The sequence below is a fragment of the Muscardinus avellanarius genome (assembly GCF_963383645.1).
Source record: "Muscardinus avellanarius genome assembly, chromosome: 3".
NCBI classification, from domain to species: Eukaryota; Metazoa; Chordata; class Mammalia; order Rodentia; family Gliridae; genus Muscardinus; species Muscardinus avellanarius.
Window position 1 is genome coordinate 12923936 of NC_137788.1, and position 25157 is coordinate 12949092.

The window sequence follows — 25157 nt, forward strand, 5'->3', positions numbered from 1 at the left end:
TTCAGTCTTTAACATCAGAAAAAATAAATAAAAGATATGTGGAGAAAAAAAAAATCCAGGCTTTCCTGAGCTCACCTGATACGGGGTTGGGGGTGGGGTGGGGAGTCAGGGGAATCTAACCTGTGAGCCACAAGGGGGCCCCTGTCCTGCTGCAGAGGCCCAGCACTGCCGAGGGAGCCCCAGGGCTTCCACTGTTTACCCTCAGGTCTGTTCCCACGTACTGTCTGCGCGTACCCTGTCTGTATGTCCTGTATGTCTGTGTGTCCCATCACATTCACAGGTTTGTGCACAGCTGCATCAGCCAGTGCATATGTGCAATGCATCCCGCTTGCCCACACTGCTTGCCCCCCCAGAGTGCAAGGCTGTGGGGCTGCAAGGCATTGTGGGTCTGAGCCCAGCCTGGTGCCCCCTGCAGAGGCCTGTGGCTGCGTTCCCTGGAGGCCCAGGCCTCTCACCCAGGGCCCTTCTCTGTAGCTGGAGCAGGCTGTGCGGCTGGAGTCTGGGGAGCTGGAGCAGGAGCCCAGGGGGCTGGTACGGCAGAGCGTGGAGCTGCGGAGGCAGCTGCAGGAGGAGCAGGCTTCCTACCGTCGCAAGCTGCAGGCCTACCAGGAGGGCCAGCAGCGGCAGGCCCAGCTGGTGCAGCGGCTGCAGGGCAAGGTCAGGGCCACCCACTCCAGCTCTTGCCCTCACTCGGCTTTGCCTGCCTCGCCCCTGGGGCTAACTGTAGCTCCCTGACCCACCTCCAGATTCTCCAGTACAAGAAGAGGTGCTCAGAGCTGGAGCAGCAGCTGCTGGAGAAGTCCACGGAGCTGGAGCAGCAGCGGCTGAGGGTGGGTGCCACGGTGGGGCAGGGGCTGGCTCTCCCCTTTGCCCGCCCTGCCTGATGCTACCCAACCCCTCCTGCCCAGGACACAGAGCACAGCCAAGACCTGGAGAGCGCCCTCCTCCGCCTGGAGGAGGAGCAGCAGAGGTGAGCAGAGGCCAGGAGGGTGCAGGGCTGGTGGGGCAGCCCCCAGGTGAGCAGGTGCCCACCGCCCCACCCCCGTGCCCTGTCCAGGAGCGCCAGCCTGGCCCAGGTGAACGCCATGCTGCGAGAACAGCTGGACCAGGCAGGTTCCGCCAACCAGACTCTGAGTGAGGACTTACACAAGGTGACCAGCGACTGGACACGCAGCCGCAAGGAGCTGGAGCAGCGGGAGGCGGCGTGGAGGCGCGAGGAGGAGGTGCATGGGGCGGCCTGGCCCGGGGAAGGGCCTTTGCAGCCGGTGAGAGGACCCAGAAGTCTGCAGAGGGGGAGGGAATGCCGGCCAGGTGAGCATGGGAGCAGAGGTCACGGTCATCGTAAGAGCTGGCCTTGACTAGCGCAGCCCTGTGCCGGGCAGCTGTTCTCTTTAATTCCTCGTAATAAAGCGTGTGGCAGGCATGTCAGCATCCCCCTGCGTGGCAGCTGGGAGGCAAACGCAGGTCTCCAGCACTTTCTGCCCTTCCCCACCACCTCCTGAAGCTGGTGGTGACACGGAAACCAACTCCCTGTGCCACAGGAGCCAGAGGCTCTGGCGTATGAGCCACGGCCCTGCGCTGCCTCCGGGAAGATCCCTCCCCACTGATGCAGCCTCCCTGGCGGTGGGAGCCGGGCTGGGGAGGTGTGCACTCGCCCCCCGCCCCCAGCTGCTCACCGGGCCTGTCTTCCTTCTAGTCCTTCAATGCCTACTTCAACAGCGAGCACAGCCGTCTGCTCCTCCTCTGGAGGCAGGTCGTGGGCCTCCGCAGGCTGGCCAGCGAGGTGAAGATGTACACAGACAGGTGAGCCCAGCTGGCAGGGGCGGGTCCGGACGGTGCGGCAGCCGGCAGCAGGCTCTTCTCCAAGTGCAGGCAGCTCAGCTGTGCCAGGTCCAGACACGCAGAGGAAACCTGTAGTGAACTGTCACCACGTCGCGGTGGTCAGCGTGTACTAGGGGCCCACCCGGAGCTCGGCGCTCTGTACATATTTTTTTTCTTTTTACCTTTGGATGGTACTAGGGATTGAACCTAGGACAATCTACCCCTGAGCTACACACTCACCCTCGCTTTATTTTTTATTTTGAACAGGGTCTCACTAGGTTGCAGAAGCCTTGCTAAGTTGCTGGAGCTGGCCTCAAACATGACATCCTCTTATCTCAGCCTCCAAAGTACTGGGGTTATAGTTAGGCACCGCCACGCCTGACCCCACCCTTTTTTTTTTTTTTTTTTTTTTTTTGGTGCTACTGGGGTTCCTGGAAGCCCTTCTACCTCTGGGCTACACTCCCAGACCTATTTTTACATTTTTATTTGGAAACAGGGTCTCCTAAGCCAGCACGTGCGGCTGGCTTCGAACCTGCGCGATCCTCCTGTCTCTGCCTCCCAAGCGCGGGGATTACAAGCGTGCGCCGCCACGCCCGGCCTGACCCCACCCTTTTTATTTTGAAACAGATCTTGCTAAATTGCTAAGTCTGGGCTTGAACCATGGATCTTCCTGTTCAGCCTCCCAAGCACTGGGATGACAGGCGTGCCCCACCATGCCTGCTGGGTCTCTCTTTTTGTGATCTTGGCAGATCTTGATACTCAAACATCTTGGCAGATCTTGATACTCAAACATTTCTCAAGAGGTGGCCTGCCGGGCATGGTGGCGCACGCTTGTAATCCCAGCATCTTTGGAGATGCAGTTGATAAGGCCAAGGGCCTATGTATTCCTAATTTTCAGAGCTCTTTCTAATTGTTCTCCATGTGGTTGTACCCACCTGTCCTGCTAGCTATGTGGGGAGGGCCTGTTTCCCCACAGCCTTGCCCACACTGGGCATCATGTACCTTCTTTTTTTCTCCCAGTCTGCTGGTCATACACAGCATCCCTGTGTAGTTTTTGTGGTACTTGGATTAAACCCAGGGACAGTCTACCTCCAAGCCACACACGCTTGTAATCCCAGTACTTGGAAGGCTGAGACAGGGGGATCAGGGTTCACTGCCAGCCTCAGCTACTTAGTGAGGCCCTCTACAGCTTAGTGAGATCTTGTTTCAAAATAAAGAATAAAAAAATCAGGCCAGGCGTGGTGGCACAGGCTTGTCATCCCAGCATTCGGGAGACTGAAACCGGAGGATCGTGGTTCGTGGACAGCCTCAGCTACTTACTGAGGCCCTCTGCAACTCAGTGAGACCCTGTTTCAAAATAAAGAATAAAAAATAGGGCAGGAGGTGTAGCTCGGAGGTCACATGTCCCTGGGTTCCATCCCCAAACCTGCAAAAAAAAAAAAAAAAAAAAAAAAAAAATCAGGCTGGGTTGTAGCTCAGAGGTAGAATGCACCTAGGTTTAATCTCCAGTACCACAAAAAAAAAAAAGAAAAAAAGAAAAAGAAAGAAACAGGGTCTCAGTAAATTGCGGAAGGCCTCACTAGGTTGCTGAGGCGAACCTTTGATACACCTGCCTCAGCCTTCTAAGTACTGGAATTCCAAGTGTGCATTGCCACGCCCGTCTCTGGTGTAGTTTTATTTCGCACTCAGGAGCCACCCGTCCCCTCCATCCTGTGTGCTCTCTCCCTAGGGACCTGCTGCAGATGGGAGGGGATCTGGCCCGGACATCTCGGGCCATCCAGGAGGCAGGCCTGGGGCTGAGTGCGAGCCTGCAGCTGGCGGAGAGCCGGGCTGAGACAGCCCTGGAGAAGCAGGCGCTGATGCAGGCCCAGCTTGAGGAGCAGCTGCGGGACAGGGTGCTCCGGGAGAAGGACCTGACCCAGCTGCAGGTGCAGAGCGACCTGGACAAGGCCAACCTCGGTGCCAGGTGGGTGGTGGCAGGTGTCACACAGGGCCAGCTGCTCTGCAGACAAGCCACCTGGAGCCTGGGGAGGGGCTTTTGTTGGCAGAGATGGGCCCTTCCCCTGCGTGAGCTCAGCCAGACTTCCCAGGCACCCTGTTCAGAGGGCCCTTGCCTAGGACACATCTTGAGCAGTCCAGCCTCCACGTGTCCTCGTTCCTGCTTCCTGGACAAATCCCAGTGCGTTCCCATGAGATGGAGCTGGGGTAACTGCTTTCCCATTTCATAGTTGAGATGTCTGAGGCCCAGTGGGGAGAAATGACTCACCCGGGCTCACACAGCCAGAGAGGTGGATCCTAAACTGGGTGTAGTGACGCAGGCCTGTAATCTCAGTACTTGGGAAACTGAGGCAGGAGGATCACGGGTTTGAGGCCAACCTCAGCAACTTAGCAAGGTCCTCAGTAACTTAGACCCTGTTTAAAAATAAAATAGGGCTGCAGCCGGGCATGGTGGCACACCCAGCATTCGGGAGGCGGAGACCTGAGGATCATGGTTTGCAGACAGCCTCAGCTACTTAGTGAGGCCCTCCGTAACTTAGTGAGACCCTGTTTCAAAAAATAAAGAATAAGGCCGGGCGTGGTGGCGCACGCTTGTAATCCCCGCGCTTGGGAGGCAGAGACAGGAGGATCGCACAGGTTAGAAGCCAGCCGCTCGCGCTGGCTTAGGAGACCCTGTTTCCAAAAATGAAAATGTAAAAATAGGTCTGGGAGTGTAGCCCGGAGGTAGAAGGGCTTCCAGGAACCCCAGTACCACCAAAAAAAAAAAAAAAAAAAAAAAAGAATAAAAAATAGGGCTGGGGTGTAGCTCGTAGGTAGAATGCCCCTGGGTTCCATCCTCAGTACCACAAAAAAAAAAAAAAGAGGGTTATAGATATAGCTCAGAAGAAGAACACCCCTGAGTTTAATCCTCAGTATCACAAAACAAGACAAAAAGCAGGTGAGCTGGGCGTGGTGGCGCACGCTTGTAATCCCAGCATTTGGGAGGCTGAGACCGGAGGATCGTGGTTCACAGACAGCCTCAGGTACTTAGTGAGGCCCTCTCCAACTCAGTGAGACCTTGTTTCAATATAAAGAATAAAAAATAGGGCAGGGGGTGTAGCTTGGAGTTTGAATGCTCCTGGGTTCCATCCCCAGACCCACAAAACAAAAAACCAGAGAGGTGGATCCTCGGGTTCTGGGGAGGCTGGAAGGACGTGGAAGCGGGTGGCTTTGAGGAGAAGCGCTTCCCTTCGCTCTGTTGCCCTCCCTCCTCCAGAGTGACGGAGCTGGTGCTGGCAGTGGAACGCCTCCAGAGCCAGAGTGTGGAGAAGGAGCAGGCTAACAAGGCCCTCGCAGAGAAGCTGGAGGCCCTGGTGAGAACCAGCTCCCTGAGATGTGGCAGGGCAGGTGGGGACCTACCAGGTCCGTGGACACAGGCTCCGGGCTGGGATGCTGGGGCCGCCCTGAGCATCCTACTCAGGTATCCTACTTAGGCCTCACAGCGTGTGCCAGGACTAGAGGAAGGATGCTCACCCCCTTAACCCACTCTCTCCCTCCAGTGACCCTGCCTCGTCCTGCTGTAGTCTTCAGGCCAGCAAGCGGGGGTGTCGGGCTTAGCTCTACTGCCCCTCCAGCGGGACTGGTCATCTCTTTGTGGGGCTGGGCCTGGGCTCTCCTCCAGTGACTGCGACAGCACATTGCCTCTCGGGGCCTCTGCGCAGTGAGGGCAGTGGGGTTGCTGGGCAGCTGGCCGGTGGGCATGGCTACTGAGGCCACTTAGTGTGTGGCAGGCCAGGAAGAGAAGGTGGGGCTTCACACTAGGGTATAGCCCCTGACCCTTTCTTTGTCTCACTCCAGGAATCTCTGCGGCTACAGGAGCAGGCGGCCTTGGAGACGGAGGACGGAGAAGGGCTGCAGCAGACACTGAGGGACCTGGCACAGGTGGGTGCTGGAGCCCTGGTCAGGGTCTCGGCCGTCCGCCACTCCCCCTAGTGGCTATGGGCTGAACTGCAAGTGGGTGGGCGTGGTCGCCTAGCTGCTGCGGGGTTAATCCCACTACTTGCTCCCGGTCCTCTTCCCCGGGGCGCCCCCATTTGCAGAGGGAAGGGATGGCACTTTCCAGTCCCATCTGTACGGATCTCTGTTGTCTTTGCAACAGAGGCTTACCTAGCGAACTGTGGCTGCGCACTGGGGGAGGTCGGGAAGGTTTCTCGTAGGAAGGAGCTTGGTGGGGTGGCCCTGCCTGGCTGGGCCTCTGCCTCCCTAACCCCGCGGTTGGTTCCTCACACCTGCCTTCCAGGCGGTCCTGTCCGACACCGAGAGCGGCGTCCAGCTAAGTGGCTCCGAGCGCACAGCGGATGCCTCGGATGGCAGCCTGCGGGGGCTCTCGGGCCCGCGGACCCCGTCCCCGCCACGGCGCTCCTCGCCCGGCCGCGGCCGCTCCCCACGCCGAGGCCCGTCCCCAGCCTGCTCCGACTCCACGCTCGCCCTGATCCACTCGGCCTTGCACAAGCGGCAGCTGCAGGTCCAGGTAGGAACCGGACCAGAGCATCACTGGTCCCAGCTAGGAATGTCCCTAGGGGAGGGGCTTGAGAGCTTGGGGGCGGGGTCATGATCGTGGAGGCGGGACCAAGAAACCCGACCCTGGGAGGCCGGTCCTAGGAGGTAGCAGAGAGCTCTGGAGAAGGATGGAGCCCAGAGTGGGAGGAGCTTAGGCGTCCGGGTGGAGCCTGGGGAGGGAGGGGCCTGGGGCAAAGCTAGAGTTCTCGTAGAAAAGGTGAGATTCTGATTCTGGGGTAGAGCCTTGGGAGAAGGTTTGGGAGGAGGAATCAGAGCTAGAAACCGAGGAGCCTGGAAACTGGGGGCAGAGTGGGAGGGAGGATTTTGAGGGTGGAGCTAGGACGTGAGTGGGAGGAGCCTGGGAGCCTTGGGGTGGAGTCAGAAGCTAGAGAGGAAAGAAATTCTTGGGGGGGGGTGAGTTGGGGGGGCCTAGATGGGAGTTCCTCAGGACCTCCGGGAGGTGAAGGCTCAGAAGGGAGGCCTTTAGAGGTCCTGGCGGCCGAGGCCCCCTCTCCTGCCCCAGGCCAGGCCCAGTCCCAGGCCAGTCGTAGTGTAGGCCGGTGTACTTCCCTGGAACCGGCAGAGAGTAGGTGGGCCCTCCCAGACCAGTGCCCCCCCCCCCCCCCCCGCCCCAGGACATGCGAGGTCGCTTCGAGGCGAGCCAGGACCTCCTGGGCACCCTGCGGAAGCAGCTTAGTGACAGCGAGGGAGAGCGGCGGGCCCTGGAGGAGCAGGTGCAGCGTCTGCGGGACCAGACGGATGGGGTCTCGCAGGCCCACGAGGATGCCCAGCGCGAGGCCCAGCGTCTGCGGAGCGCCAATGACCTCCTGAGCAGGTATGGGGAGCTGTGGGGCGGGGGAGAGTAGATCAGTGTCTGGGCGTCCAAAGGCCAGCCCCATCTTTTATTTACTTGATTAATTGATTAGCGTGTGTGTGTGTGTGTGTGTGTGTGTGTGTGTGTGTGTGTTACTAGGAATTGAACCCAGAGGCGTTCTACCTCTGAGCTACACCCCTGCCCTATATTTTATTCTTTAATTGGAAACAGGGTCTCACTAAGTTGCAGAGGGCCTCACTAAGTAGCTGAGGCTGGCTGTGAACCTGTGATCCTCCTGTCTCAGCCTCCCAAGTACTGGGATTACAAGCATGTGCCACCACGCCTGGCTTTCCTGGAGATTTTTTTTTTCTTGTGGTACTGGGGATGGAACCTAGGGGCATTCTACCTCTAAGCTACACCCCCCAGCCTATTTTTTATTCTTTATTTTTGGAACAGGGTCTCATTAGTTGCAGAGGGTCTCACTAAGTAGCGGAGGCTGTCCTTGAACCATGATCCTCCTGTCTCAGCTTCCCAAATGCTGGGATTACAAGCGCCACCATACCTGGCTTTCTCCTGGAGATTTTTTTTTTTTTTTTTTTTTTTTTTTTGCGGGTCTGAGGATGGAACCCAGGGACATTTGACCTCCAAGCTATACCCCTGCTCTATTTTTTATTCTTTATTTTGAAACAGGGTCTCACTATGGAGGGCCTCACTAAGTAGCTGAGACTGTCCGCAAACTGCATCCTCCGGTCTCAGCCTCCCGAATGCTGGGATTATAAACATGTGCCACCACGCCCGGCTTCCTGGAGATTTTTTTTTTTTTTTTTTGGTGGTACTGGGGTTCCTGGAAGACCTTCTACCTCCAGGCTACACTCCCAGACCTATTTTTTTTTACATTTTTATTTGGAAACAGGGTCTCCTAAGCCAGCGCGCGCGGCTGGCTTCGAACCTGCGCGATCCTCCTGTCTCTGCCTCCTAAGCGCGGGGATTATAAGCGTGTGCCACCACGCCTGGCTTCCTGGAGATTTTTAAGACAAGAAATTATCTACCTTTTACCTACTTGGTTGCTTTTTTATTTTTATTTTTTTTTCTCTTCTTAAATAGAAATGTTTAACTAAAAGTGTGAAAAATGGAGGGAAAATGAAGTGGGGGCCCCCTTCACAGCCTCACTCACCCATCTTTAAAAATTTATTTTTTTGTATGGGGGTGGAACCCAGAGGCTTTCTATCTCTGGACTACACTCCCAGACCTATTTTATATTTTATTTGGAAACAGGGTCTCACTAAGTTGCTGAGAGCCTCACTAAGTAGCTGAGGCTGGCTGTGAACCTGTGCGATCCTCCTGTCTCAGCCTCCCAAGCGCGGGGATTACAAGCGTGTTCCACCACGCCCGGCTTCACCCACCTGTCTTAACCCTTACGAGGATACTGGTTTTGCTTCCCACTGTGTTTCCCGGCAGTGAGTTAGCGTAATACTTGCTGTGTCAGGCTATGTGTGAAATACTTCATGTCTCAATAAATCAGACTCTGAAATTTGGACCCATCATAGTGCTAAGGTTGAGAAAGATTTGCCCAAACTCACAGCAGGTGTGGCTGGAGGTGGCAGGATGGGAACTGGAATTCAGACCCATTTGATAACAAAGCCATGGTTTCCATGCCTGAAAACTGGGAAGGAGAGGACCTTTCCTGGGGGAATTGAACCCAGGGGCGTTCGACCTCAGCTATACCCCCAGCTCTTTTTATTTTGAAATGGTCTTGCTAAGTTAACCATGTGCTGACCTGGAACTTATGAGCCTTCTCTGTCAGCCTCCCAAGTACTGGAATTATAGATGTGTGCTACTGTGCCTGGCAGGAAATGGGCTTTTTTTTTTTTTTTTTTTTTTTTTTTGTGGTACTGGGGTTCTACACTCCTAGACCTATTTTATATTTTTATTTGGAAACAGGGTCTCTTAAGCCAGAAAGACTGGCTTCGAACCTGCGAGATCTTCCTGTCTCCACCTCCCAAGCGCAGGGATTACAAGCGTGTGCCACCATACCCAGCGGAAATGGGCTTTTTAATTTTGTTTTGTTTTGGTGGTACTGGGGTTCCTGGAAACCCTTCTACCTCAGGGCTACACTCCCAGACCTATTTTATATTTATATTTGAAAGCAGGATCTCTTAAACCAGCACGGCTGGCTTCGAAACTGTGCAATCCTCCTGTCTCTGCCTCCCAAGCGTGGGATTACAAGCGTGCGCCACCACGCCCGGCGGAAATGGGCTTTTTTTTTGGGGGGGGTGGTACTGGGGGTGGAACCCAGAGGCTTTCTACCTGCGGGCTATACTCCCAGACCATTTTTATATTTTATTTGGAAACAGGGTCTCACTGAGTTGCTGAAAGCCTAAGTAGCTGAGGCTGGCTTCGAACCCGTGCGATCCTCCTGTCTCAGCCTCCCAAGTGCGGGGATTACAAGCGTGCGCCACCACGCCTGGCCAAGGAAATGGGCTTTTTAAGTAGTTGTGTTCACAGCAAGCATCCCATTTGGCATGCTCTTGTTTTTTTACTTAATATCATACATTTTTTTCTACCCACTGCCAGTCTTGGTATCCAGTGTATTTAGGGGTTGCCACTTAAGATGGGGGCAGCCCCCCACCTAAGCCAGCTGGCTTAGGCCTTATGCTCAGTCCTGCCCCCTCGAAGATGGCACTTCCCTATAAGCCTGTGGGTTTCCCGTGCCTGCTGCCTCCCTTCCCTGCAGTTGCTGGTCCATGCGGTAGGAAGCAGTGCGGTCTGGACAGAGCCAGCTCCGTCAGGCTTCCTAGGATCAAGGGTGTGTGTATTGGTACTTGGCCTAACAGAACCAGCAGCAAAATTGCCCACATGTCCCAGGAGCCATGCTCTGGCCTCCTCTACCTGATGGGGTGCTTGGATGAAAAGCCAGCACTTACACCCATCCCTTGGGCCTCAAAGGAAGCAGGCCAGGGAGAAGAGAGCCCAGGTTCCTTCTGCTGTGAGGTGTAGGTGAAACAGCCGTGGGCATGGGTGGCGTGAGGGAAGGCTTCTGAGAGGCAGGCACCTCAGAGGACGGAGGCTGTAGCTCCTGGCCAGGGGGCAGCTCAGCCGCCTCTTTGCTGGGGAGAGCAACCCAGTTCCTTGACCCCTTGTCCTGTAGGGAGAAAGGCAGCTTGGCTCACAAGTTACAGGAGGCCCAGCAGCAGGCCGAGGGGCTACGGCAGGAGCTGGAGAAGCTGCAGGCCGCCCAGGAGGAGCTGCGGCGCCAGCGGGACCGGCTGGAGGAAGAGCAGGAGGACACGGTGCAAGATGGCGCCAGAACGCGCAGGGAGCTGGAGCGCAGGTGGGCAGCCCCTCTCTCCCTGCCAGCGCGCCTCAGGCTCCCACTGCCCAGGCCTACCGTCATGTGGAGGGGGCCCCAGGGCCACCCATGCAGGGGATCAGCCTGGGCCAGTCGATCCCTCCTTAGGCAACCTTGTGGTTCCCCACTTGCAGGAGACTACCACACTGCTGCGAACTTAGCACGGACACTGTAGGATAGAGTGCTAAGAACACACAGAGCGCCTGGGCCCAAGCGCTCCTCCTGCCTCGGCCTCTGGAGGAGCTGAGATTGTAGGTGTGTGCCACTCTCCCCTGCTGACCAGCCCACTGCAGGAAACAGGCTCAAGGAGGTGCAGTCAGCCACCTGGTAACACTAGGATGCCACGCCTGTAATCCCAGGATTTGGGAAGCTGAGACAGGAAGATCACAGATTTGAAGCCAGCCTCAGCAACTTAGCAAGACCCAGTTTTAAAATAAATAAAGCCAGGCATGGTGGCATACACTTGTAATCACAGCATTCGAGAGTCTGAAACCGGAGGATTGCGGTTCGCGGACAGCCTCAGCTATTTAGTGAGGCTCTCTGCAACTCAGTGAGACCCTGTTTCAAAATAAAGAATAAAAAAAATAGGGCAGGGGGGTATAGCTCGGAGGTCAAATGCCCCTGGGTTCAATCCCCAGGCCTGCAAAAATAAAATAAAAATAAAAAATAAAATGAGCCAAGGGTGTAGCTCAGAGGTCGAGTGTCTCTGGTTTCATTCCCGGATACCATAAGATTAAAATAGCACTGTTAATAATATTCATATTTTTAGCCGGGCGTGGTGGCGGCGCGGTGGTAGCTGAAGCCAGCCTCAGCTACTTAGTGAGGCTCTCAGCAACTTAGTGAGACCCTGTTTCCAAATAAAATATAAAATATAAAATAGGTCTGGGAGTGTAGCCTGGAGGTAGAAAGCCTCTGGATTCTACCCCCAGTACCACAAAAAAAAAAAAAAAAAAAAGAAGAATATTCTTTTTTTTTTTTTTTTTTGCAGGTCTGGGGATGGAACCCAGTGGCATTCGACCTCTGAGTTATACCCCCTTCCCTACATTATATTCTTTATTTTTATTTATTTATTTACTTTTGCGGGTCTGGGGATGGAATCCAGAGGCATTCGACCTCTGAGCTACACCCCTGCTCTATTTTTTATTTTTTATTTTAACTTTATTTTTTTGTGGTACTGGGGTTCCTGGAAGCCCTTCTACCTCCGGGCTACACTCCCAGACCAATTTTTTTTTTTTTTTTTGAAACAGGGTCTCTTAAACCACCGTGGCTGGCTTTGAACCTGTGCGATCCTCCTGTCTTTGCCTCCCAAGCACAGGGATTACAAGCGTGCGCCACCATGCCCGGTTTTTATTCTTTATTTTGAAACAGGGTCTCACTGAGTTGCAGAGGGCCTAAGTAGCTGAGGCTGTCCGCGAACCGCGATCCTCTGGTCTCAGCCTCCCAAATGCTGGGATTATAAGCATGCACCACCACGCCAAGCTGAATATTTATATTTTTAAAATTTAAAGTGACAGTAATAATCATTTTTTTGTGTGTGTGGTACTGAGGTTCCTGGAAGCCCTTCTATCTCTGGGCTACACTCCCAGACCTATTTTATTTTTGGAAACAGAGTCTCTTAAGCCAGCGCGGCTGGCTTCAAACCTGCGCGATCCTCCTGTCTCCGCCTCCCAAACGCGGGGATTATAAGCGTGTGCCACCAAGCCCGGCAATAATCATTTTTTAATAATAATACTAAGCTCCAGGCACCATTTTAAGAACTTAGATTTTTTTTGTGTGTGGTGGTACTGGGGTTCCTGGAAGCACTTCTACCTCTGGGCTACACTCCCAGACTTTTATATTTTTATTTGGAAACAGGGTTTCTTAAGCCAGCGCGGTCTTTCTGTCTCCGCCTCCCAAGCACAGGTATTACAAGCGTGCACCACCACGCCGGGCCTTTTTGGGCCTTTTTTTTTCTTTCTTCTTTTTCTTTTTCCTTATTTTTGTGGTACTAGGGATTGAACCCAGGGTCATTTTGCCTCCAAGCTATAGCCCAGCCCTATTTTTTATTCTTTAATTTGGAACGGGGTCTATATGTTGCAGAGGGCTTCACAGAGTTGCTGAGGCTGGTTGCAACTCTCTGAATTTAGATGCTAAGCTGAACATTGAGACACACCTGTAATCTCAGTACTAGGGAGGATAAGCTAGGAGGATTGCAGGTTCCAGGCCAACTTCAGCAACTTAGTGAGTCCCTGTTTCAGAATAAAATAGGGCTAGAGGTGTATCTTAGAGGTAGAATGCCCCTCAGTTCAATCCCTAGCTCCCTCCCCCCCCCCAAAAAAAAAGAACTTAGACGCTCCTGTTTAACCTCTGATATGGAAGGTCTTATCTGTTTTATGGATGGTGAAACTAGGTGCAGAGACTTCTTGACACTTGTCTCAGGGCACAGTGTTAGTCGATGAGCCAGGATTTGCACCTGTACAGTTTACATCTCTGAGACATCAGTGTGACGACGTTAGTACATTGTGATCATAGACGTTATTCTGGTTTCTGCAAACCCTTGAGAAAGCCAGAACGGTAGCACATGCCAGTAATCCCAGTTCTCTTGTGAGGCTGAGCCAGGAGGATTGCAAGTTTGAGGATGGCCTCTGCTAGTAGTGAGACTCTCATCAACCTAGTGAGACCCTGTTTCTTTCTTTCTTTTTCCAATACTAGGGATTGAACCCAAGGGCATTCTAGGCATTTTACTTCTGAGCTACACCCCAACCCTACTTTTTACTCTATTTTGGTGGTACTGGGGGTGGAACCCAGAGACGTTCTACCTCCGGGCTATACTCCCAGACCTTTTTTTTATATTTTATTTGGAAACAGGGTCTCACTAAGTTGCTGAGAGCCTCACTAAGTAGCTGAGGCTGGCTTTGAACCCATGTGATCCTCCTGTCTCAGCCTCCCAAGCGCGGAGGCTGAGACAGGAGACAAGCGTGCGCCACCACGCCCGGCCTTTACTCTTTATTTTGAAACAGAGCCTCTCTAAGTTGTGAAAGGCCTCACTAAGTAGCTGAGGCTGGCTTCGAACCCATGCGATTCTCCTGTCTCAGCCTCCCAAGTACTGGGATTACAAGCGTGTGGCACAAGACCCTACTTTAAAATAAAAATAAAATAGGGCTGGAAGTGTAGCTTGGAGGTAGAATGCCCGTGGGTTCAATCCTTAGCACCATACACACACATACACATTAAAAACCCTTAGGAAGATATGTCAGGTACCACTTTAAGTACTTTCTGTTTGGAAAGCCATGGATCCTTATAACGGTTCCACAAGGCAGGTATCACCCCATTTGCAGGTATGAAAACTGCTGCCCAGTCACAGAGGTGGGAGGCGATGGCTTGGTCACCCTGGTGGGCCAGGCTCTTGCCCCCAGTGCCTGGCTCCCAGCCCGGCATCCTGCTGGTTGAGGAAGCTCAGGGCAGAGAAGGGACGCGAGGTGCCCGTCTGTCCTCTGCCCCACAGCCACAGACAGCTGGAGCAGCTGGAAGCGAAGCGCTCAGGGCTGGCGAAGGAGCTGGTGGAGGTGAGGGAGGCGCTGAGCTGTGCCGCGCTGCAGCGGGACGTGCTGCAGGCTGAGAAGGCCGAAGTGGCCGAGGCGCTGACCAAGGTGGGTCCCCGCTTGCTGCACAGCCACACCTGCCTCTGACCCAGACCCCGGGCCTTCCTGCTCTGGCCACAGGCTGATCCCCATCGCACACCGACATTGAGCCTGGGCACAGACTGAGCCCTTCCTCTGGACACAGGCTGACCTTTGGCCTGGTCCCCAGGCCGATCTCTGACCTTGGCCATTAGTGGACTGACCTTTATTAATGACCATTCCCTGCTTTTCCAGATAGGAGAGAACTCCCTGGGGGTAGTGCCTGGACCTCAGGGTCATCCCATCTCATCTCAGGGCACAGGTCCTGAGTCCATGGGAGTTGGGCCGTGGCCCAGCAAGCCCTCTGCGGGTGCCAGCCTTGCTCCCTGGACCCCCGAGAAGTGCCATCCTGGGCCCCTCTGAGCCTGGCTCTGCCCTGCTGGGGCTCCGCTAACCTGCCCAGCTCTGCAGTGCGCAGGTCTTTCAAGCAGCCTCCCTGCAGGGGCTTTCTCCTGCTCCTGTGTCTCCTGCTTGTCTCTCTGCTCCATCTTGAGGGTTATTGCTCTGGGTCTCTTCTGTCTCGTCCCACGCACCCCATCCCTCCCTTCCTGACCGGCCCTTCTGCCCTGGCCCCCACCCTGCAGGCCGAGGCCGGCCGTGCGGAGCTTGAACTTGCCATGACCAGGCTGAGAGCAGAGGAGGCCTCCCTGCGGGATTCCTTGTCCAAGCTGAGCGCCCTCAACGAGAGCCTGGCCCAGGACAAGCTGGGGCTGAACCGCCTCGTCGCCCAGGTACACGCAGTGGACCCGCCTGCCGGGCCCTCCTGTCCTCCCCTGGGGACACCCTACTCGGGTCCCAGGCACCCTGCTCCACACCATCTCCCTTGTTTTCCACCTTTCCTTCTGTCTCTGACTCTTCTCTCCCCAGTGTCCACACACCCAAGGGCACTACACCCCTGCCCCCATTCTCCCCTGTGCTGCCGTGACCAGGACATGGGAAGGGCGTCCCTGGTCCTGGGAGGGATGCTTGCTGACCCTTCTGTCCTGCCCGCCCCTGGCAGCTGGAGGAGGAAAAGGCGGCCCTCCTGGGCCGGCAGCGGCAGGCAGAGCACGAGGCCACCGTGGCGCTGGAGGAGCAGGAACGGCTGGAGCAGCTGCGGCTGGAGCAGGAGGTGGAGCGCCAGGGCCTGGAGGGCTCCCTGCACGTGGCCGAGCAGGCCCGGGAGGCGCTGGAGCAGCAGCTGCCTGCGCTGCGCAGCGAGCGCAGCGGGCTGCAGGAGCAGCTGGCCCAGGTGAGCCAAGCCCTGCGGGGACGTCGGCGCCGGAGGGAGGAAGGGGCCTAGGCTGCTGGATTGAGATCCAGCCACCTCTGCGGTTCGAGGACCTGGAACCAGCAGCCCCAGCTCCGCAGGCCTCAGTTGCCCTATCTGTAACTTGGGGCTGAGAGTTCTTATCGCAGAGGGTTATTGTGAAGACTAAAGCCCGTGTAAGTGCGGAGAGAAGGTTGGTATGGCCCTGACATGCATGTAGACGTGCACAATTCGAATGAAGGCTTTTAGGGACGTCGCAGATAGAAGCGTCCTTAGAGTTCCAGGGATCGAGGCCTGTTACGCAGTGTCCGTCCCAGAGGGGCCAGGGTTCGTGGAGGCGCATCTGGAGGATGGAGGTTGGGGGCAGGAAGCAGCTGCAGGTCTTCACACTGCAGCTTCAGGGCGGCCCCTTTGGTCTGTTTTATATACTCGGCTCTCTGCAGGGTTTTTTGGGGTTTTTTTTTTGGTGGTACTGGGGGTGGAACCCAGGGGCTTTCTACCTCCAGGCTATACTCCCAGACCTATTTTATACTTTATTTGGAAACAGGATCTCACTAAGTTGCTGAGAGCCTCACTAAGTAGCTGAGGCTGGCTTCGAACCCATGCGATCCTCCTGTCTCAGCCTCCCAAGCGCGGGCATTACAAGCGTGCGCCACCACGCCCGGCTCTCTGCAGGGTTTGGGGGTGAAGAGGTTATCACCCCCGAGCCGCTGAGGGCCTTTGTTTTTACACACCTGTGCGCTGCAGGTCTAGAAAAGGCTGTGATGTATCCAGGTACGCACAGCATGTCAGGGCAGGGCCAGGGCTGGGTCACACCCCGAGTTGGGGTGCTGCATGAAGAGCAGGCAAGGGGATTCTGGGAGTGATGCTCAGAGCCCTTGGTGGGGGCCAGCTCTCCCGGCAGCTGAGCGGGCGGGAGCAGGAGCTGGAGCAGGCCCGGTGGGAGTCCCAGCGGCAGGTGGAAGCCCTGGAGCGAACCATCCGAGAGAAGGAGGCGCTGGCCAAGGAGCGGGCCAGCCTGGCCGTGCAGCTGGCGGCAGCCGAGCGTGAAGGCCAGACCCTGTCCGAGGAGGCCACCCGCCTGCGGTAAGGCATTGGGCGTTGTGGCTCCCCCGGGGGGTCAACCCGGAGCCATGCCCTGGCATGGGCACAGTGGAGCAGTTTCTTAGGTGCCCGGCTTGCCAACACATCCTCACCGTGGCTCCCCAGGGAGCTTGGCCCGGCCAGGCAGGCAGTTCTGGCCCTGGGCCCGCGTTGGCCACGCCCTGAGAGCCACAGTTTCCTGGGGCCCAGGAGGCTGAGTCCCTTGGCCTCAGGGACTGTGTGTGCTGCAGCCTGGAGAAGGAAGCCTTGGAGAGCAGCCTGTTCGGGGTGCAGAGGCAGCTGGCCCAGCTGGAGGCTCGCCGGGGACAGCTAGAAGCTGACGGGCAGGCCCTGCTGCTGGCCAAGGAGACCCTGACTGGTACGAGGGCCCGGGGCCGTGGGGACAGTAGGCTCCAGGCACTGCAGCCTGGCAGATCAGCGATCGCACAGTGGCTGGGAGCACTGGCCTGGGAGCCGAGCTGGCCTGGGTTCTAGTCCTGAGCGCCCCTGGAACGAGGCCCTGCCCCCTCTGGGTTACCGTTGCCCGCTCTGACTTTAGAGGTGGGACTGCGCCCCTTCTAAGCCTGTTGCCAGGGTGAGGGAAGAGCCTGTGGCGCCTTGGCACGGGGCCTGGCTCCGCTGACGGTGGCCGCTGTGTCTTCGGCGTCATCAGGGTGGCAAGAGAGTTCTGAGTTCTCTGTGAAGCCGTCAGCCACCATCCCCTGACACTCCCAGCCCCAGTTCCCTGTGCGTCCCCGCCTCCGACTACGGACCCAAGTTCTTCCATTCACTGAACATGAACTAAGCACCTGCTGGTCATGGACAGGTCTTTTCCTGGGCACACCCGGCGGAGTCAGGCGGTGCCGGGAAGGGATGTGCTGGTGGGTTTCTCACCCCAGACATGGCGGTTGGCTGGTCCACGGGGGCCGCCCTCTGCCTTGTCACCCCTGTGAGCGCTGATGGTTGACCCTTGACCAGGCATGTTTGTATTGTCCGTCATTGGAGGAGATCCTTTACGCGGAGCTGGGCAGCATTGGGAAACTACTGACCAGAGCCTCCATTTCCTCCTCTCTAAACAATGACGAGGATAAACTAAGCACGATACGAAAACGTGATGAAATAATGTCCATGGAGTATTCACCAGGCTGGTATAGCCACGTGTGGAGGCACATACTTATAATCCCAGTGACTCAAGAAGCTGAGGCAGGAGGATCGCAAGTTCAAGGGTCCCAGGTTCAAGGCCTGCCTTGGCAGTTTAGTGAGATCTTGTTTCAAAATAAAAAATGAATAAAAGCTGGGTGTGGTGACTCATACCTATAATCCCAGTACTTGGGAGGCTGAGATAAGAAGATTCCTGGTTAAAGGTTAGCATTGTTTAGCAAGACCCTTAGCAACTTACCAAGACCTTGTTTCAAAATAAAAAATACAGTAGGGCCGGGGGTAGAGCTCAGAGGTAAAATGTCCCTGGGTTCTCTGGGTGTGGTGGCGCTCACTTGTAATCCCAGCACTTGGGAGGCTGAGACAGGAGGATCGCAGAGGTTCACAGCCAGCCTCAGTGACTGAGTGAGGCTCTCAGCAACTTAGTGAGATCCTGTTTCCAAAAAAAGTATAAAATAGGTCTGGGAGTATAGACCAGAGGTAGAAAAGCCCTTGGGTTCCACCCCCAGTACCACACACACACACACACACACACACACACACACACACAAAATGCCCCTGGATTCAATCCCCAGTAGAATAAATAAACGAATAAATTAAATAAATAATAAATAACATAAAAAGAATAGGGCTATGGCTGTCTCAGAGCTATAGAACTACTGGGTTCAATCCTCAGTATTGCAAAAACAAAAAACAGGGTAGTTACATTTTTTTTCTTTTTTTCTTTTACGTAGTACTGGAGTTTCTGAAACCGGGGATATTCTATCCCTGAGTTACAACTCCAGCCCTAGGTTGTTTTTTGTTTGTTTATTTGTTTCTTTGTTTGTTTGTTTTTGTGCGGTACTGGGGATAGCTCAGGCATTTTACCTTCGAGCTATATCCCAAACCCTATTTTTATTCTTTATTTTGAAACAGGCTCTCACTAAGTTGAAAAGGGCCTCATTTAGTAGCTGAGGCTGGCCGCAAAATGCAGTCCTCCAGTCTCAGCCTCCCTAATGCTGGGATTACATGTGTGTGCCACCACGCCCGGCTTCTACTCTATTTTTTATTTAGAAACAGAGTCTCACTGAGTTGTGGAGGGCCTCACTAAGTGGCTGAGGCTGGCCTTGAACCTGCGATCCTCCTGTCCCATCCTCCCAAGTTCTGGGATCACAAGTTCTGGGATACCAGCATGCCCAGTGGTAGATGCATTTCTGACAGCCTTCCCATTTGTGGGGGCCTTTCTTATCAATCATTTTATCCTTTTGATGGTACTCTACTTAGGCAGAGAGGGGACAGAGCCAGTGGGCCCATGCAGCAGATGGGAAAGCTGAGGCCCAGAGAGGGCGAGCCACTGTCTCCAAGGGAACCAGCCTAGATGCCAGGCGAGCCCTCTCCCCTCTGGGATTCTGCCCACATGGCAGGGTCAGCTGCCCAAGGGGAGGTTTTGACTGAGCCCCTGTCTTTGTCTCTTGTACAGGGGAGCTGGCAGGCCTGCGGCAGCAGATAATAACTACAGAAGAGAAAGCAGCTCTGGACAAGGAGCTGATGGCTCAGAAGCTGGTGCAGGCTGAGCGGGAGGCCCAGGCCTCTCTGCGGGAGCAGCGGGCAGCCCACGAGGAGGACGTGCAGAGACTCCAGCGGGAGAAGGTTCGGGCAGTGGGTGTGCGGGGCGCCCAGGCTTCTCCACTGTCGTCTCCTCTCTACCTTCTCACACCAGTCATCCTTCTTGATCTGCTTCAGCCCCTACATCTGTGAAATAAGACCTCCTCTCGGCTGTGCGGGCCCGGGGCCACTGGGATGATGCAGGGGTGGGAAGGCCTAGCGCAGTGCAGATCCAGTGTTCAGCCCAGCCCTGGTCCTGATGCAGGAGATCCACGTTTGAGAAAGGCCAGTGTAATAGTGTGGCAGAGCATTCGAATCTGCTCTGGCCTGCTTTTTGCAAGTGAAGGATCCCTCTGGCCCTTGAGCATATATGAAAGGCCAGGGGCCAGGGAGCTTAGTAGAACCCCGGGTCTGGACTTAGTCTGCTTTTGGTCACACAGTGGTGATGCTACCTAAGGTCTCTGTGTCTTCATTCCCCCATCTGTACAAATGGGGGTAGAAGCCTGGTGTGGTGGCACATGCCTGTAATCTTAGTACTTGGGAGGCTGAGACAGGAGGATCATAGTTTGAGGCCAGCCTCAGCAACTTAGTGGGACCCTGTTTCAAAATAAAATATAAGCTGGGCATGTTGGCGCACACTTGTAATCCCCGCGCTTGGGAGGCAGAGATAGGAGAATCGTGCCGGTTCGAAGCCAGCCTCAGCTGCCTTAAGAGACCCTGTTTCCAAATAAAATATAAAATAGGTCTGGGAGTGTAGCCCGGAGGTGGAAGGGTTCCATCCCCAGTACCACCAAATAAATAAATAAATAGATAAATAAAATATAATAGCCAGGCGTGGTGGCACACACTTGTAATCCCAGCATTTGGGAGGCTGAGACAGGAGGATTGCGGTTCGCGGCCAGCCTCAGCTACCTAGCGAGGCCCTCCTCAACTCAGTGAGACCCTGATTCAAAATAAAGAATAAAAAATAGGGCAGAGTATGTGGTTTGGAGGTTGAACGCCCCTGAGTTCCATCCCCAGACCCGCAAAAATAAATAAATAAGTAAATAAATAATTAAAAAATAAGAAGGGCTAGGAGTATAGCTCGGAGATAGGATGACCCTGAGTTCAGTCTCCAGTAACCCTCCAGAAAAGAAGCAGCAAAGAGAAAAGAGCAGCAGGGGTAGAAGCCCGAGGTCCTGTGGGGTTGAGATGAGAGTCCATAGAAAGGGATGATCACAGTGGCTGTACTTGGTGACGGCTCCACAAGGCATCATTACTAACCCTGGACACTCTCCAGACGGGCCTCCAGACGGGCCCTGAGCCGCCGCCTGCCAGCATGGCCTCCCTCCACGTTTCTACTGGCCGTCACCCTGCTCACTCTGGGACCCATGGTTGGGGGGAACAATATCACACAAGAAGGGGTGCTCTGTTTTTCTGTGTTCGAGGGCCAGGCTCCCCTTCACTCACGGGCTCTGCCTGCACTCCTATGACCCCGCCCCCAACCCTCGCCCCTGGCTCTGTCTGGCTCGGCCTCTCAGTGTCCCTGAGTCTGTGTTCTTCTCCCAGCTCCCCTGCCCCAGACCCCAGAGGCCCTTTTGTTCTCAGGCCAATCTACTTCCTTCTACCCAACCCCAGTCACTCTTCAACAAAGGTCTCAACAAAGTCTGAAGGTCTGATTGCAGCTGGGCGTGGCGCCACTCACTCACTTTATTTATTTATTTATTTATTTATTTATTTATTTATTTGGCGGGTCTGAGGATGGAACCCAGAGGCATTTGACCTCCGAGCTACACCCCCTGCCCAATTTTTTATTCTTTATTTTGAAACAGGGTCTCACTGAGTTGCAGAGGACCTCACTAAGTAGCTGAGGCTGTCCGTGAACCACGATCCTCAGGTCTCAGCCTCCGGAATGCTGGGATGACAAGCGTCCGCCACCACGCCCGGCTGCGCCACTCACTTTAATCCCAGGACTTGAGAGGCTGAGACAGGAGGCTCACACAGGTTCAGGGCCACCCTCAGATGCTTAGTAAGGCCCTCTGCAACTTAGTGAGACCCTGTCTCAAAATAAAGAATAAAAATTCGGCTGGGAGCGGAACTCAGAGGTAGGATGCCCCTGGATTCTATCCCCAAAACCACAAAAGTAAAGAAAGAATAAAAAATAGGTTTGGGGTGTAGCTCAGAGGTAAAATGCCCCTGGGTTCACTCCCTAGTACTGCAAATAAATGAATAAATAAATAAATAAATAAATAAAAAATAAAAAATTTAAAAGTAAAATCAGATTGTTGCCAGGCATGGTGGGATGTGCCTGTAATCCTAGTACTTGGGAAGCTGAGACAGGAGGATAGCAGGTTCAAGGCCAGCCTCAGCAACTTAAGAACACCCTACTTCAAAATTAAAAAGGGCTAAGGGTGTAGCTTGGAGGTAGAATGTTCCTGGGTTTAGTTCCCAGGACCACAAATAAAAACCCCCTTGCCCCTGTTTCCTTGGTGCGAGGCCGCCATTGGCCCTGTCCTTGGAATTCGCAGCCCGCCTGCGGCCTATGGTTCCCGCCCCTCCTCAGCATGGCGACCCCGGTGCCCGTGTGCCCTCTAGCTCCTTCCCTGGCCTGGGTTCTCAGTTTCCCCTCTTATCTGCCTGACCGCTGCTCAGCCCTCCTGCAGGGAACGTTCTCTGACCCCGTCCCAGGCTGATGCTGCCCGGGGTGTCACAGCCCTTATTACCCCACCTTGTGTGGCCTGACTGGCCGCTGGTCTCCCAGCTATGGGGCGAGACAGCTCCTGCCGCCCTGAGGCGTGTGCGGGGCTGCCGGGCCCCTCCCGGTGTGTCACATGCTGGTCCTGGCCCAGGAGGCGGCGTGGCGGGAGCTGCAGGTGGAGCGGGCCCAGCTGCAGGGCCAGCTGCAGCAGGAGCGGGAGGAGCTGCTGGCCAGGATGGAGGCGGAGAAGGAAGAGCTGAGCGAGGAGATCGCCGCCCTGCAGCAGGAGCGCGACGAGGGCCTCCTCCTGGCTGAAAGCGAGAAGCAGCAGGTGCGTGAGGCCCGGGCCCCCTGCAGCCGGCCCCCTGGGCCTCAGTGTCCTCGCCTGCCGGGTGGGGGATTGGAGGGGTGTGAAGCGTCACTGGGCCCACGCCTGGTCCACAGTGGGAGTGACAGTCATGACACCAGGAAAGCTGTTCTGTGTCATCCCACCCAGGCCTGCCTCCCGGGCAGTCCCCACCGTGTCCATAGGCCGCCGCTCACCCTCCACCCAAAGAGCTAGTCCTGACTTTCCCTCATGCAACAGAGACAGGGCAGACTGTACCCATCTCCTCTTTTCCTGGTATCACCCTGGGCAAGTCACTCGGAACCTCAGTTTTCTTATCTTTAGAATGGGAATAAGAAAGGCTGCCTTGGGGTTGACTTGGCCAGTTAGATGTGCAAGTCAGGTCCATGTCCAGGCCCCTGTTGCTGTTCTTGAGCCCTATCACGGGCTGCAGAGGGCTGAGCATGCGCCTCCGGGGTGTGGGGCCACTGGGGCCACTGAGCCAGGCGGGCTGGAGAAGGCCTGTGGCCCCCAGGACCAGCCAGCCCCCAGCTCTGTGTTCCTGCCTCGGCCCAGGCCTTGTCCCTGAAGGAGTCCGAGAAGACGGCACTGTCAGAGAAGTTGACGGGCACACGGCACAGCCTGGCTGCCATTTCTCTGGAGATGGAGCGGCAGAAGCGAGATGCCCGGAGCCGCCAGGAGCAGGACCGGGTAGGGCAGGCTGGGCAGCTGGGCGTCCACCTGGAAAACAGGGAGGCACAGCCTGGGCCTGCAGGAGTCTGTCCAGGGAGGGACGTGGCCCTGCCTGGCAGAAGCCTTCGGGCCGGGGCAGGGGCTGGCACCCCTTTGGGAGTCCTTGTCTGAGGAAGGAGAATACAGCTCTGCCCTTGAGTCCCTTGTGGAGGGAGAGACCCCGCACGGACCCCACTTGGACTGCACTTGCTGGGTGTCCGCGTTATAGATAAGCAGGACCTGCGGGCCACAGCGGGAGGGCTGTGTTTGGAGTTTAGCCATTTAGGAGGGAGCAGCGGGGCGGGGGTGGCAGGGCAAGAGGGTCCCCAGGACCGAACCTGAGGAGCCCTTCTGCCCCAGAGCACCATGAACACGCTGACGTCTGAGCTGCGGGACCTCCGGGTCCAGCTGGAGGAGGCCGCTGCGGCGCACGCCCAGGAGGTGAAGGGGCTGCAGGAGCAGGCCTGGGACCTGGGCCGGCAGCGGGAGTCCTGCCTGCGTGAGGTGAGCCGCCCGCGGCCCTGCAGGACTCAGAAGGGTGTGAGATGGACCGCTAACTCAGAGAGGAGACCGCCAGGTTATGAAGCACCTGTCGTGTGCATGTGGGGGTTGGGGACTCACGGAGAGGTACCTGTCCTCTTACAAAGCCCTGCTGACGCCCGCACACCTTGCCCCAAATCACGACTCTCACCCTCGATCTTCATTTCTGCAGAGGGGTGGGCAAGTCCCTGGCCCGGGCTGTGGGCTGTGGGCCCATTCCTGCCAAGGCCCAGCTCGAAGGCGCGCTGACCCCTGCCCTGCGTTCACAGGCAGAAGAGCTCCGCACCCAGCTGCGCCTGCTGGAGGATGCCCGGGACGGGCTGCGTCGGGAGCTGCTGGAGGCACAGCGCAAGGTGCGGGACAGCCAGGAGGGCCGTGAGGCCCAGCGCCAGGAGGCCAGTGAGCTGCGGCGCAGCCTGAGTGAGGGCACCAAGGAGCGCGAGGCCCTGCGGCGCTCCAACGAGGAGCTGCGGGCTGCCGTGAAGAAGGCCGAGAGCGAGCGCATCAGGTCGGGATCCTTTACTGAACCTCGTCCCTGGAACCTAGCTCGCCCCACGGGTCTGGGGAAATTGCACAGATGGGATTCTCTGGCCCCTCTTCATAGCCTGGCATGCGGGTCATTTTGGGTGGGCTTCCTGCACCACCCTCAGAACCAGGCTACCTCCTGGAGTCACTGTTCCTCCCAGCCCAGGGCCTGCCCTCAGCCCTGGAGCCAATACTTGGAACACTGTGGGCCAACACCATCCAGACCCATCCTGGGGACCAGGGCCCTGGGGAGGTGCCTTTAGCATTGAGCTGCAGAGTGCACGCCTCCCGGGACCCAGGCAGTCTCTGACCTCTGCCCTCTCAGCCTGAAGCTCGCCAACGAAGACAAGGAGCAGAAGCTGGCACTCCTGGAGGAGGCTCGGGCGGCTGTGGGCAAGGAGGCCGGGGAGCTCCGGGCTGGGCTACAGGAGGTGGAACGCTCCCGGCTGGAAGCTCGGCGGGAGCTGCAGGAGCTCCGGCGGCAGGTACCTCCTGGTCACCCCGTCCCCTGGAGCTTGTCCAGTGTCCCCTTTTGCAGCCAAGTTTACCTTATGTCAGAGCAGGGGCTTGATTCAGGATGCTGAGATGCACCTGTGATCCCAGTACTTGGGAGGTTGAGACGGGAGTATCACAGGTTCAAGGCCAGACCTCAGAAACTTAGCGAGACCTGTTTCAAAATAAAAAATAAGCCGGTGTGGTGGCGCACGCTTGTAATCCCCGCGCCTGGGAGGCGGAGACAGGAGGATCGTGCCGGTTTGAAGCCAGCCGCACTGGCTTAAGAGACCCTATTTCCAAATAAAAATGTAAAATAGATCTGGGAGTGTAGCCCAGAAGTAGAAGGGTTTCCAGGAACCCCAGTACCGTAAAACAAACAAACAAAATAAATAAATAAAAAATAAAAAGCCAGGCACAATGGCACACACTCATAATCCCAGCACTTGGAAGGCTGAGACAGGAGGATTGTACAAGTTCGAAGCCAGCCTCAGCTACTTAGTGAGGCTGTCAGAAACTTAGTGAGACCTGTTTCCAAATAAAATGTAAAATAGGTCTGGGAGTATAGCCTGGAGGTAGAAAGCCCCTGGGTGCCATCCCCAGTACCACAATA

The 25157-nt window shown here is 55.9% G+C and overlaps 1 protein-coding gene across 1 annotated transcript in view; it reads left to right on the top strand.

Moving 5' to 3' along the window:
• CROCC (ciliary rootlet coiled-coil, rootletin) overlaps positions 1–25157 on the top strand; it is a gene marked incomplete at both ends in the record, with an annotated part of 48168 nt that overhangs the window by 8255 nt on the left and 14756 nt on the right. Inside the window, 22 exons of the mRNA XM_080692746.1 lie at positions 475–657; positions 747–830; positions 909–970; positions 1058–1223; positions 1697–1803; positions 3551–3787; positions 5075–5171; positions 5656–5739; positions 6098–6328; positions 6993–7192; positions 10320–10502; positions 14005–14149; positions 14764–14910; positions 15180–15410; positions 16321–16514; positions 16763–16890; positions 19129–19298; positions 22082–22261; positions 22832–22966; positions 23348–23491; positions 23797–24035; positions 24378–24537. Coding sequence (XP_080548872.1) covers positions 475–657; positions 747–830; positions 909–970; positions 1058–1223; positions 1697–1803; positions 3551–3787; positions 5075–5171; positions 5656–5739; positions 6098–6328; positions 6993–7192; positions 10320–10502; positions 14005–14149; positions 14764–14910; positions 15180–15410; positions 16321–16514; positions 16763–16890; positions 19129–19298; positions 22082–22261; positions 22832–22966; positions 23348–23491; positions 23797–24035; positions 24378–24537 — 3507 coding nt within the window. The remainder of the gene's footprint in view (positions 1–474; positions 658–746; positions 831–908; positions 971–1057; positions 1224–1696; positions 1804–3550; positions 3788–5074; positions 5172–5655; positions 5740–6097; positions 6329–6992; positions 7193–10319; positions 10503–14004; positions 14150–14763; positions 14911–15179; positions 15411–16320; positions 16515–16762; positions 16891–19128; positions 19299–22081; positions 22262–22831; positions 22967–23347; positions 23492–23796; positions 24036–24377; positions 24538–25157) is intronic.